Source organism: Phalacrocorax carbo, chromosome 8 (assembly GCF_963921805.1).
Source record: "Phalacrocorax carbo chromosome 8, bPhaCar2.1, whole genome shotgun sequence".
NCBI lineage: Eukaryota > Metazoa > Chordata > Aves > Suliformes > Phalacrocoracidae > Phalacrocorax > Phalacrocorax carbo.
Window position 1 is genome coordinate 35,034,141 of NC_087520.1, and position 20,710 is coordinate 35,054,850.

A 20,710-nucleotide genomic window follows, 5' to 3' on the forward strand; every position below is an offset into this window, starting at 1 on the left:
ACATTGGAGAGGTTGGCAAGTGCTTCACCAAACATTTACATTAAACGTGAATTGTTGTTATGATTACATCTTAAAGCCAGTAAATAATCTTTTTTTTAAACAGTTACTCATCTCCTACTAGCATTTAACATTTTTTAAAGCACAGCATACCAGTCAAAGTATTAATCTCTAAATAAGTTACCTCTATGAAACCCTAAAACAAAAACATAATTAATCATAATTAACCACAAAAAAGATCGGTCTCACACCTGCTCTTTTCACTTTTGTGGGTTTTTTTTTAATCATTCTTATTTATGGCAGATACATACCAACCTTAATAGGTAATTACACAAACAGTGTGTGGTTTTGCTACACGCTATCACTACTCCCACTGAAGTCAGGACAAATGGCCACAACTAAACAAAACTGGGGAATAAAAACTAACCCTAACTTTTACATTTGAGCAAATATTGGACACAGTAAATGCTCCAGTATTTGCATCTGATTTTGTCCAAAACATTTGCTTGGTTTTCCAATAGGCGACCAAGTCTTTTCTCACCTATTTATGTTTCCAATTGTGAAAAGCTCAAAATGCTTTCAGAAAGGGTGTGGACTTGTAGACACTGTAAAATCTTAGCTTTTGGGAAGGGCTGCACAACCATTCTCCTGTCTTGCACTGGTAGGCCTAACTAGTTCACAGTAGGAGAAATATTTAAATATGTAAATTCTCATCTATGAATGTTGACAGTATTGTCAGCCAAAGTAAATCTCCAAGATCTCTGACAGAGAACAAGGCATGACTTAACACTACTCAATTCAGTTTAAAGAAAGACCAAAAATAAAATACTTGAGAGGAATAAATTGCTACTGAACAGAATAGAGACTATTGTCTGTAATAACATTGTAATGATAATTGCTAAGTGCATTATATTACATATACACAAGAAACCAAAAGCTATCCATAGAAGATGAGCAGAATTGACCAACCCACACCACCAGACTAAATTTAACTATGTTAACTTTTCAAAACTGTACCTGACATGATTTCTGTGAGAAAGATGTATGCAAGAGAAGAGATAGCATAACAATATTCTAAATTTAAGGAAAATCTTTAATTTCAAGCTCTGCTACAAGAAAGCTTAAAGTAAAAGAAAAGAAAGCTTAAGTAAAAAACAACTACCCCAACTCTCTGCATTTAGGATGCCTTAGAGTGGAGACCAAGCAGCCAAGGCCAATCTAGCTCAAGAGGCTTAAAGTTACACCTTTAGATTTAGCAAGAGAGATTACATCTGCTGACAAACAGAACATTTTAATGGTTTAAACAGATCACCCATGCTTTAGTATCAATTATTTCAAAGTGCTGGTGCTAAGTTTTTGCTACTCTTTTTGGACAGGAGTTTCTATACGTTCATTGCTCTGTTACATATTACACAGCAGTAGAATAAATGTGGTTCTTCAGCTGATCACATCAAGAATTGGACAACAGCTCAGTAACATCCCCTAAAGCCTGGTGCAACAGAATCCGTTTTAATACTCCAGAACTGACACAATAATGCTATAGATTAGCTCTGTTTCTCTTTATATCTTCTGACTTTATTTAGCAGTTAAATATTTTTGAGAAGCACCTAAGAAAAGGCTTAAGACTCCTTCTATAACATGGCTAAAACTTATTTCTGATGAAGTAAAAATAATACACCCTTTGCTTTTAATAGGCACAGAATCACAATATCCCCATTAACCTTAAATTGAGTTTATTGCTAACAAATTGCTGCAGTGGAATTAAAGCTCAAACATGAGCCAGAAGAATAATGAGCACTGCTAGATAAGCTCTAACAGCATAGAAATAACCACAGTAATTTTACTCAGACTCTACAATAAACGTTAGTTTGTAGATCTGATTTAAAAACACAAAAAAACCCAACCTACGATTGATCATGTAAGTTGGACTTGCTACTTTAACTGCAATAAGGTACAACGTGAACTATGCATGCATGGTGTTTCTGAGAGCTTTCATAGTACTATGAAAATTAATCTGATGGGATTGAGCTATTCTAGTGATGCTTTCACTTACAATGCTTTGCAACACCTTTACCTGTAACAAAACCTTTACCTGTAATCGTCTTTGCCAAAACAGCTGTGGATTCATAATGCACTTATTAAACTGAAGTCTTCAAGCAACTGAAGTTCTCAAGCAACAGTGACAGTAAGGATACCAGTTTGTAAGCTGAAAAGCCCTAAATTAATTTCATAGTTAAGAAGTGTTTTCCATTATATATTCCTGTATTATTAACTTATACTTAGCAGAGGTTAGGAACAGTAAAGAGATCCTACACATCTGCTAAATCTGCCTTCTGGGATTTTCACATCTTCATTATTATGTTTTCAGGTAGACATCACTATAGAAGCCAGAAGATTTAGCAAAACACTATTCTGTGTTGTTTTGTCTCTTTAAACCTCTACAAACATTACCTCATTTATATCTAACTCCACTGTGTGTTGCTTTGGTTTATAGCAAAATATAATACTCAATGCAAGCTATTACTATGACTAAGTACCATACTACCAAAAGGTGGGGCAGTGGGAAGCCACACAGCTTCAGGTAAGTACACAAAGAACAGCCCTCCTTAGAGCTCTAACCTGGGATCACAAATTTCAGCTGCTTCTTGTTCTGCTACTGTCCTTTTAGCTGAGGTTAAGCAGTCACTTTTCTCCATTTCAGTTTCCCCATCTGTAAAAGGGAGATAGAGACATTCACTCCATTTCACAATTGTTAGGACACCTATAAATAAAGAGGCCTTCCAGGAGTATTACTATGAAATATACATTAATTACAATTCATTGTTGGTCTACCTATCACTGTATTGTTCCTGTTTTCTTTTTTAGTTACTGAGAGGACACTGTTATGAGTCCAGCAAAATGAAACTAGTGTTTTAACTTTTACCAAATAATGACTTTAATTTCTTTCTTTAGGGATAAAATATAACATGGGATTCCAGCAACCAAAAAAAGTAAGTTTTCAGAAGCACATAAGGAAAATTGTACCCATATTCCATGTATGGATAGAGATGGCTCAGATAAGGCCACTAGACTGGAGATTAAGCATTGGAAAGAAAAGATGCATCAAAGCTTTGTCATGAAGTGTAGATTTTCCTTTTAAAATACAAATTCTATAAGCTATGCAACTTTGTTTTTATGTAGTTTTCTCCTAGACTGGATATTGCTAAAGTATACTGTAAACTTCCTATATATTAATATTAATGTATGAAATCACACTGATCAAATGTCTTCAGAAGTACTTAAAAATAAAGAAAAATACTGGTGAAATTCCTCCATCTAGTGGCTGTTAGCATGCTCACAGCAGCAGTGACAGCCCACCACAGCCATTCACTATTTCATAGTTGAAAGACAAGTGCAAAAATATGCAAAGGAACAACTGTGCAGCTGCCAGCTGTTACCCAAATGTCATTGCCTAGTGAAATCATTGTGGTGTGACTGACATCACTCCACCTTTACAGCTCCAGTTTGACCTTCTGGATGAAGAGTTACACTGACAGAAAACATTAAAATCATGGCATTTGAGTTTCCCAAGAACTTTAGGTTCATCATCATCATTAAAGCTGTGAATATCTAAGAAGTCTGAATTTGATAAACTTGAAATATTAGCCACACAACATGAGTAAATAATATTGAATTTCAGCCACTCTGTAAAGGGTAATATTTAGAACTACATCTGGTATTTTACATAGACAAAAACTTCAATACACCTTTGACTACCAGAAATAACTTCTGAAGAGCAGAGTACAACAGTCACTCCCAACGCTCCCAACTATGTAGTGTCTTATATAACAAATTATCAGTTGGTTTCCCAGTCTGCACATTACAAACTGCCTCCGCTACCAAAATAGCCAGCAAAACATTTTAGAAACCTAAATGATCTGTTCTGATCTGTTCTGTTTGAGTTTTGTATAATAGTTACCCATTTAAGCAAGTCACCTACAAAATAATACAATTTAACTTTTTTCTTCTTCTTCTTTTGTCACCAATACTTTCTGTAATGAACACCAAGTCTCTTTTTCCCATCTCACACTCTTGAAGAAGGAGGTGGGAAGATATAACCTCCATGACAGCACAAGTTTGATAAGCTTCCTATCGCATCTCTTTCAGCCAGAAACTTGTAAAATCAGTATTACAAGTAAGATTTAATCTGCCACCTTGAGAGAGCATGACCCTACTAATCCCCATACTGTGCACCTTAAAATTCATCTAGTATCTTTTTTTTTTAAAACCTCAAAAATAATTTTTGAAGTAAAAATAATAGTTCTAAATACTATTAGGGACCAAGTAAAGACTGAAAATCAGAAATTTACAATTTATAAAATCTCTCAGTAAACTTTAAGTATTTTAAGTAAGCAACAAACATTCTGTAACTACATCTGCTCTCTCTGTTGAAATACTCCCTAGTGCTTCATATGCCACTCAGTTTCCAGATGACTTCTCAAAACAGGGATGACACAGAGTTAAACAGCAATCAGGACCTAATTTTAGTCTTAGAGGCATAGACCTGTAGACAGGGATTTAATTCAGCTGCTTTGAGAAGCAGGAAATAATGGAGCACATGTGGGCTGTATGCCAAAAGTTAATACTAACTGGTGAGATCTGCCTAAGGAAAAGGAGCAGGACCCAGAAACCCCTTATCCATAGATCCACTTTGATTACTCTGTTTTCACTTTCCTAATCCCAGCCACAGCCTCATTCCCACCCCTCACTGCTTCTCGTCAAGTCTCAACTGCTCTGGTCCCAGGCTCACCTCGCTCAAGCCTCTCTTTGGGGTCCCTATTCATGCTGCTCTCAAACCCACTTCTCTGCAAAGCCTCCATGTTCTTACTGCAGTCCTTTCTCTGTCCCTCTCTTGCTCCTTCTACAGTTCACTCCACTTTACAAACACTATAAACCTCCCTTCCCTATCAGGCTTCACTCTGTGTCCAACCACCCTCATAGCAAGGGTAAGCTACTGAAAGAGGAGGGGAAAACCAAACAGATTTGAGTGACAACAGGTGGTCTGGAATAATTAAGTCCTCAAAATACCTTTTGTGGAAATTTCAAGGACAAAGTATCCAAGACAAAAGTATTTATTGAAATCTGGGTACCGGCATGACCTAAAATACAGTTAAATTCAAATCTGAACTAGAATTTACCAGTTCAGACTCACCTCAGCCTTTAAATTTCATGCAAGCACAGAACAAGATGACAAGAGAAGTCATTACCACAACGTAGGCACAGCACTGAGGACTTGCAGCCATGCATTTTGTTGTACAACTCTGCTGAACTCAGAGCGCATGAATAGATCCACATTAAGTTGTACAAGCTGTTAATAGTGATAAACACTCTTATTTACTAACTTCTTTCATCTTTTTTTTCCCCAATCAGGACTGTGTTTCCAGCAATAATCAGGATAGAAGATTAAGAAAAAATACTGCAGACGGAGTAGCAACTGTAAAGCAGGGTGATTCATTACACCTACCTGAAAATGTGCCCACTAAGCTTCAAAGCACACACAGAAGGCAAAGCAGTATAATGTTTGCAATGAAAGATCAAGAGAAAGGTGAAGAAATTAATTCCATCAGGCTCCATAAACGGAGGAGGAGATTTATAATTAAGAAGAGCCCAATTCTGATTTCCATGAATAGCTCCATCTTCAACCTGCCCACAATTAAATCTGAGGACAGAAACAAGTGGAAAAGTCTCTATCAGATCCAAAGAGAAAGAAAGCGGATAATGAGGGAAACTTGTTCTAAATACAAGAGTAATAATAGAAGAATAATCACTCCTTACCATGTTTCTAGAATATTTGTAGAAGATAAATATAGAGTTTTATACTGTGAAGTACCAAAAGCTGGCTGCTCTAACTGGAAGCGTGTGCTCATGGTTCTTAACGGGCTGGCTTCTTCCACAAAAGATATACAGCACAACACAGTGCACTATGGAAACTATTTAAAAAGGCTGGATGGCTTTGATCACAAAGGAATTTATCATAGGCTCAACACTTATACGAAGATGCTTTTCATTCGTGAACCTTTTGAAAAGCTGGTATCTGCATTTCGGGACAAATTTGAACACCCAAACAATTACTACCACCCGGTTTTTGGAAAAGCCATCATTTCCAGATACCGTGTCAATGCCACCAAAGAAGCATTAAGGACAGGCTCTGGAGTAAAATTTAAAGAGTTCATTCAGTACCTCCTGGACGTACATAGGCCCGTGGGTATGGATATCCACTGGGATCATGTCAACAGGCTTTGCAGCCCATGTTTAATAGACTACGACTTTGTTGGGAAATTTGAAAGTATGGAAGAAGATGCAAACTTCTTCCTCCACTTAATTGGTGCTCCACAAAATTTAACTTTCCCCAAGTTTAAAGACAGGCACTCCAATGAAGAAAGAACTACCACTAAAATTACTCAACAGTATTTTGCAGAGCTTTCTCCTTCTCAACGACAACGAAGCTATGACTTTTACTATATGGATTATTTGATGTTTAACTACTCAAAACCTTTTGAAGATTTATATTGATTTGAGATGAGACATTTCCACAGTCATACCAGTTGACTTGTAAAACAAATCCAGGTGGCCTCTCTTTATATATACTTGTCCGTTAGTAAATGATTAAAGAGCAGGAAAAAATCCAAAATAGAACATAAATGGCTAGTGATGTTTACACCTTCACCTTAATTGCCTCCTTTTTCAAATCATATTTTTTCTATAATTTCTCCATATGAAATGTATGTATATGTATGTATAACATTATATGTCAGGGTCCCAAATAAAGCACATCATTTTCCATGCTGGTGTGGCCTGTGTTTGCACTGGGAGGACAGTCTGAAACTGCGGAAACACAGCTGGCAACTCTACAGCAGAGCCAGTATTTCAAGCTCTGTGCTATATATAAAATAAGTCTGAAAGTGACGGAGTAGCAAGAAAAGACCCCACACTGAGTAGCATTGACAGTTTGTCGAAATCTGCAATACATGAAGCTATAGACTACACAGGCACTACGTATTTGAAGTTTGTCGTAGATTGTTATTTCCTGATATCCATTAGTCAAGGAGAAGTAGCCTATCACACACACTGTTCAAAAATACACTGGTGAAAACAACTAATACTTAATGACCATGTGAGTGCAGTATTAAACCAGATGTTGCAATTCAGAGCGAGGATGTGTTCTCTCCCTTCAGTATTTCCCTTATGGCACATTCATCTGCAAAAAGATAAAATGCAGGCGAACATTTGCATCTTTATAAATGTTATTAAGATTCTTTTAATCCTTTGCATTAACATAAATCTCTGGTTTAATCTTCATAGTCACCAGGAATATAAAATCTTTCCTTCATAATAACAAGCAAGGATAAATGCAGCTTCCTGCCCAACGGGGTAGTTCCTGTCATTGCTGCAAACAATCTGCACTTGTTTATTCAAGTAACAATTACATCTGACTTAACATACAAAAAATATTGCAGGTGTTTTAGTCAGTTGTTCATTTTCTATACTTAACGGAAGTCTTTCATCTCTAGCAGAAGTCTCCTGCAAGAATCAAATACTGGACCTTCCACTTATTTCATAAATCTTCACACAAATCCTGTATACAGTATCCTTGTTTACATGCTTTTTAAACAGTTGAAATGGTGACATTTAAATTGGACATATTGGAACAAGTCTCAAACTCTGCCACAATGCCAAACTTGAACTCCCCAGTAATTTCTAGAGTTTGTATTTCACAGCCAAGAATTCCACCACAACTGGGACTGTACATTTGTACAGTCCCCTAAGAAGAAACACTTGTTTCAAGTAGTTTCACATTTACAGGTTCAGATCCAAGAAAGTTTACTCACACAGATAGTTCCATGCATCACAAGTATTGGCATCACAGTTTCCCTGGAAACATCCAGTATCATTTGGGTTGTGGTTGGTTTGGTTTTTTGTTTGTGGGGTGGTTTTTTGTGGTGTTTTTTTGTTTTATTTTTTATTTTAGTGGGGAAAGAATTGTTTTAAAATACCTGTATTGAAAGCTTTACTGCCAAATACTTCACATATGTCTGACATCAGACCTTTTTTTTGTTCAGAGAAAAACTGTTTGCATTAGAAAGGTAATGTGAAACTTATTGTTCCATGAATCCAGTTACCATTCCCCATCTGCCCAAGCTCCTCCTCACTGCCTTGCTGCTGCAGCTAACCACCTACCCCACCCTTCCACCCCCCAGATACTTGTTGATCTGCTCACATGACTAGTGAACAGCATTTTTATTCACAGTAATTTTTCTGCTATCCCACCTCAGATCAGCAGAACAGGCTGGAGGCTACTCTCCTGGGCTGCTCTGCCAACAGGTAAGTGTGGCAGATAACCTCATTCAACAGGTCACACTGAGGAGTATCCAGGGCAAAACAAGACGCATTAATCACTTCTTAGCACAGATAGAGCAGAACATTCATTCTGACAGTGGTAGGATTTATTGGGGTGAGGGGGGCATGAGGGGGTGAGGAGGTATAGTCAAGACTGCCACTAGGAATCTGAGTTATGCCGTCCTTAGCATTTAATGATATTGAGTGCTCTAAGAGGTGACAATACTCTAATGGATGCAGTTGATTTGCCTGTAGTTATGGGAATCACAAATACTCACCAACACAAGGAAAGGATTATATAAATACTGGAGCCCTCCATAGCATCTTTTCATGGTCTGATCTTGCAAGCAACGCACGGTGCTCTGGTGCACTGGCCTATCACTGCTCCTGCAGACTGGTGCTGAACTCATTCAAGTCAGCAGGTGAACTTCCACTGAGAGAAGAATCTCAATTCACCTTATTGCAGCACCATTACAGCAGAAGAGAACATGCAGACTCATAAGTTAGCTCTGTGATGCAAGCAGAATAAACCTGGATATCATCTGTATTCAGATGTCTGCTAGTTCTAGAGAGCTCTAAGGAAAAGACTGAAGAACAATCCCTCACCCCAGTTCCTTTTCAGATTAATCTACATATACACATAAATTGATAGAGCCACAAGGTCATGTTTACATCTGAAAGACTTTGTTGGTACAGTTACACACCAGTAAAGTGTTCACCATATGAGTGGAAAAAAATACCAGCAAAATTACACTGATAGTAAAAGCACAAGCTTGATACAATCACTACCCCCTCAAATCTATTTTAATTAAAAACCTTTCTACTCCAATAAAAGCTAATGACAGGGGAATAACATTTTTAATGACAAATGAAGATGAAGACTTTGGCAGGGTTTTATTTTGTCTGGGGTAACAAGCATTCTTTAAACAAAGACTCCTAAATAAGTTATTTGTATGTTTATGACAAGCTGTATATAGCACAGTAGCATCTGTTTTACAGTATCTCAAGGAAGACAGAAGTATCCTTCTATATATTTGAACCTACTTAATACTGGCTAGTTGCATATATTTGGCTTTGTTACTTTCATCACTTTCTCCCTACTGACTGGTAGAAACAAGGCAAGAAATGGTTTCAAAGAAAAAAAATCAGATCTGTAAAGATACATATTTTAAAGCTAAGAGATGCATTATCTTGAACAAAAAAGCTGAGGCAATAGACATCTAATATTTTCATATCAATCAAAATGTTTCAATAAAAAGCAACAATTTTAAGTAGAGGGTGCTAAGTTTTCAAACTGCTGGTTTCCCTTTGGATTATCTTGTCTTTTTCCCTGCATATGAAATCTTGACATTTTCACTTTTGATAATGCAATTGAACTTTTTTCAGAGTTGTTCATTCTGAATTTTTCCATGTTTTAGTCTTTTCTTCATATGGAAATTTATATTCAATTTCATATGGAAAGCAGAAATTCAAGACTTTGTACAAAAAACCACCTATTTTCAGACAAACAGCCTAGCTCAGAGGTCAGCAGAGGTAAACATCTTGCATTGCTATTTTTAGCCAAATTAATTTTGTCAATGCAATTGGTTTTTTAATTCTTCTTGATGCTTCTTAAAGGTGAATTTTGTAACTACTGGGCTGTTTACAGAACTGTTCTCCTAGTTCTCAGCTTAATATTTTTCAATATTTTTACTCCCAAATCTTTTCTGCCCTACCTCTCTACTCACAACTCCTATTGTCTTAAAACTCTCTCCACCTTATACTTAATCAATACAAATAGCTCAGGTGCTGACAGCAAACTGTCCCAGCATCTTTCCTCCCCACACAGGTTAAAGCAGACCTGCCTCCCAGCTTCATAAATCCATTCTTAGGTTGCTTCCAGTACTGGAGATACTTCACTTGATTCTAGCTGGGGCAGCTCTCCATTACTCTTGATATATTGACAACTTCTGAAATGGGAAATAGGAATTTTAGGATTTCAGGGACCAGCATATTAGGAGTAGAGTGTTCACAGTTAACGATTCAGGAGTAAGGACCCAGCTAAAGCAGTCACAGAAGATGAGGTATGAAGGTACTGAAACATCAACAGATCAGAATTTTACACCTTAAGCCACAAAGCAGCCTAAAGCCTATAGTAGGAAAAGGAAAAGGTATTAACTCAGATACAAAAATAAATTGTGAAAAATAAATAGGTGTTCCCTGAATAAATCAATAAGAGCATTTTCAAGAGGCAAGACTATCATCTAAACAAAGCCCAATTTGTTAGCCAGCTTTTGCTGTCCTGGCACTCCAAGCTGCCAGCTGCAGTTCTGTTACCCACAGGTACTTCAGCGTAAGAACTACAACTAGTCACCATGCCCAGAACGCAGCCAAGTGAAACATACTGAACAGTGCAGTATGCAGTTTATTGTCTGGCTCTGCAAAGTCTGGAACTCGAAACAGCAATCATTTTTTAATTAAGGGATAATTTAGGAACTTGACATCGGGATGCTCTGTACATAAAGTTCATGAGGATCCGAACAGTCATCATCTTTGAGACATTTGCATGCTTAAAAAAAATTATCCTTGTAATGTGCACAAATTGAGTGATAGTGATTTGTAGATTTTTGTATTATAAAAGCCCCCCCACTACAACAGATATTAACTATGGTAGACCTCATACCACTACTGTCAGTTTATGCCTCTAAAAATAAAAAGAATCAATAGATTAAAGTGAAGTTCCTTAACTGCTTACATCATAACTTCTCAGAATTTGCATGATGGGGTGCCAACACTTTTTCCATGATAATCACCAAAATTTGATCACATCAGACTGCACAATATCAAAAGGGAAGACAAATGGAGGATAGGAGATCATCTTTTTTGCCACAATTCAGTTTATTAAGATAAGCTGTAAACCAATAATGATTTAAGTAAAGAGTTTTTAAAGTTTTAAAAATGTAGATACTGAGTTCCAGTGGTCCCATTCCTTCCCCAGCCTCATTTGAGCAACTTTCTCAGTAAGTCCACTCTTTGGATGTCCAAGCAGTATCTTTTTTTGAGAGAGGGGGATCCTACAGAGTAAGAGATCCACATACATGGACTGCATGTACTATAGAGTACATTAATTTAATCCTTCATTTCTTTGCACTACTTCTCCCATTTGGGTAACACCACTGCTGACAGTAAAAGCAAGAGCACACCTATCTCAAATCCATATGTAATTGTCTACTTATTTGCATGTATATGAAGTACAAAGTACAAACAATTGTGCAAATAGCATTATACACACTAAGGTGTCTATTAACAGAAAGATTTTAATATAAGAACTCACAAATGAACAGGGGGGTAGATATAATCCCACAAAGATTAATTGTAAAATGAATACAAGAAATATCAAACATATTAATTGTCTTTTAAATAGTTGTTCTTGGTTACTTTGTACAATAACATGATTCCATTAGCCAGGCCAACTTAAATGGTACCACATTATCCGTAACTACCAGATAAAAACTGAAGAGGTGTTTCTTTTTTGTGGTTGTTTTGCTTAATTATTATTGATTTATTATTGACACAAATTGCTTTAAATCACTGAGTTGACCGAGTTCCTCTTCTACCCCCAGCAAGAAATCACACAGGTAGCTGGGCACAGTCCAGCCAACCATTTGGGAGAAACTTAAACGTACAAATCTCAGCCTTGTCTGTTCATTTTCATTTCAGTGATAACAGAACAACAGCATCTGCATGCAGTAGTAGCTTGTTTTCAGAGCACAACATGAGAGACAAGTCACAGCATAGTCTGTTTGAGCTGATATTACTTCAAGTGATTATTTTCAGGTTGGCATTGTTATTTGTGGTGACTTCAAAGCCTCAGCATGCACCTGCACGCTCCTGAACAATGACTTGGGAAGCATCCCAAGCTTCACATAGCAAGATGCATGTAACTACTTTTTGTCCCAAGTTAACAGCTACTTGTTAAGAAAAGCCAGCATTTTTCTTAGCTTTCATCAATAGAACCTATCAGACAAGCCTGTAAACAAACATCTCCTGTGGCTTCCAGCAAGATACTGCTGTACTTGACTCCAGCGCATTCCTACAAGAAAGAGTGAGATTGTACTAATGTAAACTATACCAGTGACAACTGCTATAGAGTGACAACTGATACTGACCATTAGTAAGTCACTTCTGCTGAAATTTCTCAGAACTATCCACTCAAATAGAGGTGTTCTGCATTAAACATGCAGTTAGACTCACAGTGGATTCAAGTTTTAAGAACAGCAGGCACTCACCTGTTCCACACTCCAATTTAATCCTGAAGTATGTGAAAGCATTACAAATAATGTATCACTTAAGCAGTAAGGGGAACACAGCATAGAACATACTGACACAGAATGAGAAGACAGGCATGATTAACCCTTGCTCACTGCCACCAAGCTATTTGGTTAACATATTATGAAGCGATTGATACAGTTAGTTGTGGCCCATGCTAGAGAATAATAATGTTTGCTTTATGACTAGTCTAATAGAAACATGCAGCCGTGCAAAAACACTTTTAAACTAAAATAAAACCAGACCAGAAATAACACTTTGCAAAGTCCTAGGCATACACACAACTCTGTGGACAATTAACTTGCATGTGGCAAGAAGCATTCATACGTAACAACTTCTATGTGGACAAATCTTTTAAGTGTCATTTTCCAGGCAGTTTGTGCCACAGTGATTTTTACCCAGCTGCATGAATAAGCTCTTCAAAATTCTGCCATCCATTGCATTTTGCCACCAACTTTTTTTTAACTGAAGACACACATTTAACAGAGTTGCGGTGAAGGTCAAGTTTTCCATTATGTACCTACCTTGTATGAAGCTCGAATTCGTCTGTTTAAATCCAGCCACAGTAGTGCTAGCCTTACATTTCACATTCAGCTTTACAGGACTCTATCAGTGATCTTTTCTAGCAGTGTCATCATTTTTTTCTGGAGCTTAAAATTATGCTGTCAAGCTATGAAAAATGAAAGAGGCTTTCACAATCCCAAGTTTTCCACAGTTATTTTCCCAATCTGGGATTCCTGTCCAGATTTATTTTCACTTAATACAGGAAATTTCCTCTCAACATATCCAAACATAAGTAACATCACCAGCTGCAAAAGGTGTTAAGATTACATTCAAGCAGAGGGAGCAGCAGCATGGGAAGCAATGGCTTAAGGCGACTGCACTAAGAGCTTGTCCCAATCCATTAAACACTAGTGGAGGTGGCTTCTTTCCTAAGAAATGAAAGCTCCAGGCTACAGTTCACCTTCAGGTTCATAGATACAGGCTAATGTACATTATGATCGCAAGAAAAAGTTGTGGGGTTTTTTTACTGCATCCAGTCAATATAACCCTGACTGGGTACCATGATGTAGCCACAGAGAAGTCACATGAAGGTTATGCCAGCCCACATATAGATACATATACTGAAGACCATAGGGAACAGTTTTAGCTGTCTGTCCCTAAGAAACAGGACAGCTGTTTGACTTTTCAACAGTATTCATTCACAATGCTCCTACACCTAGTAGTAGTAGTCAGATATGCTAATGCTTGGGCAGGTAACTGGGAGATATGGCCTACTATTTGTCTGTTATGTGACTGTTTTGGGTCTGATCCCCTAGAATTGCTCCGCTTATCTTTCCCCATCTCTGGTGTGGAGGAACATTCAAGAACAATATAATCTTTGGTGTTTTTCACTGCACATCATCTACTGATCTCTAATTTTTAATTCATGAAAAGGTTTTAGCCTTATTTTTTCCCCCACCAATATCTCCTTTTCTATCAGAATTTTTTTAAATACCACCAAAAAAAGCCATAATCACTACAGCACAGGTAATCTGACCAATAAAACAGACACTGTGACAGAGCAAGAGTCTACAATATTTATATAGTCTCACATTATATTTCTCCACTGAAATCCATACAGACATGAATCCTGGTCAAGTGACATACTGTGTACTCATCAAGGTGATACTGTCTTTATAAATCAGGCATACAGTGACCATTTCAAGCAGTGTGGAAAACGTGGCAGACATAGTATGAGATTGGTTATGAATCTGACAATTTACCCATGTTTATCTGTGGAAAAAAAAATAGGGTTTTTTTATTATCTAAAATAAAACTGAGAACTTCACTAGATCATCCCACCAAAACTGAACGTCAGGTTTATATTACAGTCTATGAAGCACACAACAGTCACTAACAATCAAATGCATTATACCTTAGAGCTCTTTCATAAAGAGTTTCAAAATTAACCATTCAGAATAAAAAGCTAAGCCTGTCATATCTGAACAAAATATACAGCTTATAAACACTCAAGAACATGTGCAGAAGTAAAAAAATCAATTTTAGAAAAATTCAGAAGGCAAAGGGATTATATATACATCCTGAAACTCTAATTATAGATATATCCAATTACATAAAGGAGAGAGGCAAACAAATATGAGAACAATGAAATTCCAGTAAATTGTGTTAAAACACAACCACTACATATTTTCTTTTAATGTCTGCATCACTGGTTCTGAAACAGCATCATGACACCCACCTAAACATTTTGCTCAATCCTAATTGGAACACCACCCCCCAGTTGCTCTGGCGCAACTGTAAATTGAGCACAAAAGCAGCTTGCTAAAGCTGTATCTGAGCAAGGCAATGGTGAAGATGGTTACAAATGAAGTAATTTGATCCATACCAAAAGGACGGCAAGTTGAATCCACTTGTTACAGTCAAGCTAAACAGGCAGCAGATAGCCCTGACTGCACAGGGCAGGACAGCCCAGCAGAGTCACTAATAAAAAAAGTCACGTTCACATCTTAACAAGACAATAATCAAAGACAAATTTGACTCATGCCAGAGCTGGTACATACTTGAAAGTGGTAACCCTCCAATGAAGCAGATTTCTAAATCACCTGGTTTTCATTGGTATCTGGACATTCTGATTAAGTTAAAGAGCTTTGTGTTGACTTAATTTAATTCAGTGACAAATGAGTTTAGTTGAATCCTTGCCCCCTCCCACAGTTGCATTGCCTACCGAGTCCCACATAGTATATGCCATTGGCATAGACAAGGAGCTACTTCTCCCCCACTATTCATCATCCTGAACTATCAGAAACAGTAATACCCAGAATTAAAATAAAGACTGGTTTTCAACACATTTTCCCATTCCCTAGCTTCAACTCAGCAATCAGTTTCCTTGCAGATATATCTGACAAGCTAAGCACCCTGGAGTAACACCTTCCAAAATCCTGAGCTGCCAATCCAATTGAATTTTAAGGCATTGACTTTTCTGTTCTGTTTCTGCAGTAAAAAGGAAACACTGACATGGCTGGCTATTTAAGGAGCATTGCCCACCCACAAGTCACACTGACTTTGTAGCAACCTGTGGGTGTTCAAATCTCAAGAGCATCTTACGCCACTTTTCTTTAATTCAGATTATGTCTTAGCCTTGCAAATTATCTGCAACCACAGCGGTTTCAACCCAGATGTGTTTGTTCCTCATATATCGAAATCCCCTATCCCTCCTAAAACATCCATAAAGAAATAGGACTGGGGAGAAGCTATACTGTCCTGCCCAAATAGTGGTCTGGTTTTAGATGGTCTGAATCTTCTCAGCACTTTTTAAAACGTGTCTGCATTTGGACTAACACCCACCTTTTGCAGGTTTAGCATGTGGCGTAAATATTATATGATGTGAAACAGACAGTCCTGCCAGTTTTGAAAATCTAAGCTCGTAACATGGATCCACATTTTTCTGAAAGCGATTAAAGTCTGCAGATACACTCAACTTCACTAATCCAAGTCTGTGGAAGAAATGCTAGTGCAAATTCAAGTATATACACTCGCACTTCAGTTCTGCCTTCATTGACTGTTTGATTGGTAATTAAGGCATATATTTGGTTCCAGAGATATAGAAAAAAAGTCAGATCCCAAAGGAAGCCGTCAAATCTGAGCCCAAGGTTATTAATCATACTGCCTCTAATTGTATATAAAGTATCTTTACTCCCTCAAAAATGGGTTTTTTAAAATATTATGGGATTTAAATATGTCACAATGTTCTGGATATCTTGATTAGATCTCCTTTAATATACCGCCTCTGAATAATTCTTAATTTATTTAACACCACTATAAATCTCAGAGAAATGAAGAACTCTTACTAATCATTAAGATTAAGCAGAGTTTTTAGCCTGACTAGACTAGCAACAAAATTTGATAAGCAGAATATTTTTCTTAAACAGTGCTTTTTACTGTCGTCTTGTAATTAAAGTTTCAAGCAACGTCCCATTAGGCCAATACCGATCCCCCCCCTGTGAATCAGACAGACCCTCAAGTCTTCACATTTTCAGAGTTAAGTCTCACTGGAAACTAGCATCTGGGAAGGTTTTGACTAAATGAAGCGAGAACTCAATAAGATTAAAAGCCTAAAGAATTTTGCTCCTCATTGACATTTAAATTTTTCTACATCATTCCCCCAATCCAGCAAGATCACATGCCCTCACAAAAACACTACACAGGCTACTTTACAGGGTTGACTGCAAGGGAAGGTAGGCTAAAGTGTCTGTAGGTACCATTTTGGGTAGCCAAAGTGCATTAAAGCTCACTATAGATGCCTTCCCTCATTCCTTGGTCCCTCATGATTAGGGCATAAAAAACCCCAAGTACAGTAAAGGTCAGGGAAGACACAGAACCTGTGCCGAGCAGAAAGCCACCTACAGGGCAAAAGGAAAGGAAGTACTATGCAGAACCCCTGGATGGGGAAGGAGTTAGCTCAGGAGAAGCACTATAGGATCTGCGCAAAGGAAAACACACTACCTATACACTTGTGTGGCTGGTCCAAGACTGATCCTGCAATGGAACAGCTTTATATGCATTCCTCTCACCTACAGAAGCTCTAACAGGGGCATTCTTGCTTTTTTTAATGGCTTCTATGCCCCTTAGATCTTTGCAGTCCTTCCACAAGCATTCCTACTTTGGTAAAAGCCACCCTCCTGCCTCTAGCAAGAGAGCTTCCAAATCTTCTTGTCCAAACTATGCTCATACATGTTCTCAGTGGGGCTTCATCCATTTGTTATCTTCCGATCCTGGCTTTCTGTTTCTCCTTTGTGTTACTGTGCTGGTTTTGGCTGGGATAGAGTTAATTTTCTTTACAGTAGCTAGTGTGGGACTATGTTTTGGATTTGTGTTGGAAACAGTGTTGATAATAGAGGAATGTTTTAGTCACTGCTGAGCAGTGCTTACACAGAGCCAAGGCCTTTCCTGCCTCTCACCCCACCCCACCCGTAAGTGGGCTGGGGAGCAGAGGGGTGGCACAAAGGGTTGGGAGGGGACACGGCTGGGACAGCTGACCCCAATTGACCCAAGAGATGTCCCACACCATATGGTGTCATGCTTAGTAAATAAAGCAGGGGGAAAAAGCCAGTGGGGAGGGGGAACACAGGACAAATGTTCGGAGTGATGGCTTTTGTCTTCCCAAGTAACTGTTACGCTTGATGGAGCCCTGCTTTCCTGGAAATAGCTGAACACCTGCCTGCCCATGGGAAGGAGCTAGTTAATTCCTTGTTTTGCTTTGCTTTTGTGTGTGGCTTTTGCTTTACCCATTAAGCTGTCTTTATCTCAACCCATAAGTTTTCTCACTTTTACACCTTCAGTCCTCCCCCCCATCCCACTAGAGGGGGAACAAGCAAGCAGCTGTATGGGGCTTAGTTGCCAGCTGGGGTTAAACCACAAGAGTTACCCTTACAGTTCCTATAAGAATCTCTCCCTTAGTCTTTCTCCATCCTCTTGATCAATGTGCCAGACTGCAAGACCCAGTTCAGCCTTTTGGACTCTCTTCCTCATGGTAATGACATTTTAGAACTGACTGGGCTACTGGTCTACTAGATCACCCAAACCCAAATAATCTTCCTCCATTCCCTGTTTCATTAAGTTTCTTCCCCTTACAGTTTATCTATAGTTACTAAGAATAGATATTTGCAGATCTATAAATAAGCATATATTTGCTATCTTCCAAGTCATGCTTACACATCCTGAGGAAGTTCAACTTAAAATCCCTCTTCCTAATACTTTTTTCCCTCTACAGATGCAGAAGACTAGCCCACAAATGAAAGCATGTGCAGGAAGGGAAGATCTACTGAAAGGCTAAGTGGATAATCAAAGCCTCAAACTCACAACACAGTCGAGGTCAGTCTTGTCTACCCATCAAAGGTCTTTAACTGTATTAAAGACAGTTGTACAGTCCATCCGGAGAGATATAATTTCTTTAGTTAAGAGATCCCCAGACACAGGCAATGAAAGTCTTGCTGTTACCTTAAATAAGCATAATAGCTCAGTGCATGGCTCTATTTTTTTTAAGCTCTTACCAAACACACCTCGAAACAAGCATTAACTTTGATCAAGGCAGCTCTTAAACAAGCATTAGAATAAGGACACCATACCTTTTACCATACCACATGACGTCTTATGATATTTACCATAAAACAAACAACAGCATATATATTTAATCAGCTGTAGAGTTCACCAGCACTAGTTTTTTGTGTTAGTTTTTTCTGCTCCAAAGAACGGAAAATACAAAGAGCATTGTAGCACAGCGAGTCAAGAAAAAGGGGAAAGTAAATCAAAGCATCAAATGGAGAAGAGCTAGAAATCCACACATACCAGCTCTGCATTCAAAGTTACCTTTCTGCTTAGAGAAAAGATTTCCTTTTCATTCCCTTCTGAAGCATTCAATATAGTTTAGTGCCAAAGGCAAGATTTCATACTCAGAAGAAGAACAATTCTGATGTTCTATGTGAAGTCTTACGTAGCTTGTCCCAGCATATTTCTCTTGCATCCTACTGTCTGCCTGTAGCCTTAAAGAATAAGGACATTTTATTACATAGGTGATCTTGTGACAGTAAGGTATAAACTATTAATGTAAAACATCTTGCTGCAGTTTTAATATCTGCAGACCCATGTTCCAGTTTTGGGGAAGGTAAGGTATCTTGCTGCAAAAAGAAAGATTTTAAAGATCTAATTAAATTACTTAAAAGTATTTCAGTTATGACACCTCATGCTGCAGATACTTAAAAGACCTATTATCCAAGATAAGCTTTTTTTTTAAATAGTCATTTCTTTGAGAAAGAAGTGAACAAAAAAGGATACCACCTTCCTTTAGAAGTACAACGCTAAGCACAATAAGCTTAAGTAACTCTTGATCACAGAATACTGAACTGCTTCAGAAGGAGGTTACTACAGCCAGGATCATTTGAAGTAGAATCGATAATGTAATAAACAGGTAAGCAGCTCAATTAGTTCTTTAAAGATAAAAATTGTCACAATGAAGTTTGTTCAAGATCAAAAGTCCCAAACCTATCTAGGGGCACCAAGGCAAAAACCATCCCAGCAAGAAACTACTTGTGTCTCTGTGGCCAGGATGCCCGCCCCCTCCCCAAAGTACAGCAGTCCTACACACTACACAGCATTTCACATAAGTGGTCAGGGAACATGTCAGAGTTTTGCAAGTGGTCACAGAAGGTGCAAGGCCTCTTGAACAATGAATTTATTTTAAGTAAGAAAATCGTCACACAAATTTAGTGTCCGAGCTATTGCTCAAACTCTCATTAATCCTTTGCAAGACACTAAATGGATGCATGGGAAATCTGTCAGAGCTTTTCATAACCTGAAAATCAACATGTCATATGAGACGGATTACAAGTACTGGCAATTAACCACCAGAGTGACATGGTGCACTCCAGTAGAAAGTCATCTAGTAGTGAGCTCTGTGTTTAACTACTGACGTTTTAAAGTACCGCATAAATCCAGTTTCCAATGCTGAGAAAGAACAAACCAAACCTTCATATTTCTCAATAGGAGGTACCTGCTCAGTCCTCCAGGATGCTTCTCTCAAAATGCATCACCGTCTTCCTACTGCAATCTTTTACTCTTCTGTCATTCAACCTTATAAAAAGGGCCACCTGAAATAAGAACAGGAAAATGCACCTGACAAATTAAGATATTTTATTTACTCATATAGAACCTGCCGCACTGTAAGACAGCTGCTACCTTAGCATGCTGTTCTGTCATTTCCACTTAATTCTTGGCATAACTCTCCAGTGCCTCCTCCTTTACCTAGTTGTGATACTAACAAGTATGTTTTACCTCAGCCATAGATTGTTTAAATACCTGCTTTGAAAGAGGTGGCCTTTTCCTTTGAAAATTGGAAACATTAGTTTGCATCTCAAGCAATAGTGATATCAAGTTTAAGAAGAAAAAAAAAAACTTACCCTTCATAAGCTTTCCCAGTGGTTTTGAAAGATCTGGCAGTTGCCCAAGAGGGAAAAATTGTCCCAATAATAGA

At 38.0% G+C, this 20,710-nt stretch overlaps 1 protein-coding gene and 1 long non-coding RNA gene across 3 annotated transcripts in view; one reads left to right on the forward strand and one right to left on the reverse strand.

Annotated features, from left to right (window-relative positions):
* CHST8 (carbohydrate sulfotransferase 8) overlaps nucleotides 1-6,802 on the forward strand; it is a 149,874-nt gene extending 143,072 nt beyond the window's left edge. The window contains exons 2-3 of the mRNA XM_064459557.1: nucleotides 2,950-2,987; nucleotides 5,407-6,802. Coding sequence (XP_064315627.1) covers nucleotides 2,950-2,987; nucleotides 5,407-6,549 — 1,181 coding nt within the window. The 3' untranslated portion in view covers nucleotides 6,550-6,802. The remainder of the gene's footprint in view (nucleotides 1-2,949; nucleotides 2,988-5,406) is intronic.
* The window catches only part of LOC135314791 (uncharacterized), a 179,696-nt gene extending 159,374 nt beyond the window's left edge, over nucleotides 1-20,322 (reverse strand). The window contains exon 1 of one of the 2 annotated variants that reach the window (XR_010374284.1): nucleotides 20,231-20,322. This is a non-coding gene — a long non-coding RNA (uncharacterized LOC135314791). Of the gene's footprint in view, nucleotides 1-2,616; nucleotides 2,944-20,230 lie in introns of those variants that run through there. The other variant, XR_010374283.1, reaches the window with a different exon arrangement.
* Nucleotides 20,323-20,710: the final 388 nt, after the last annotated feature.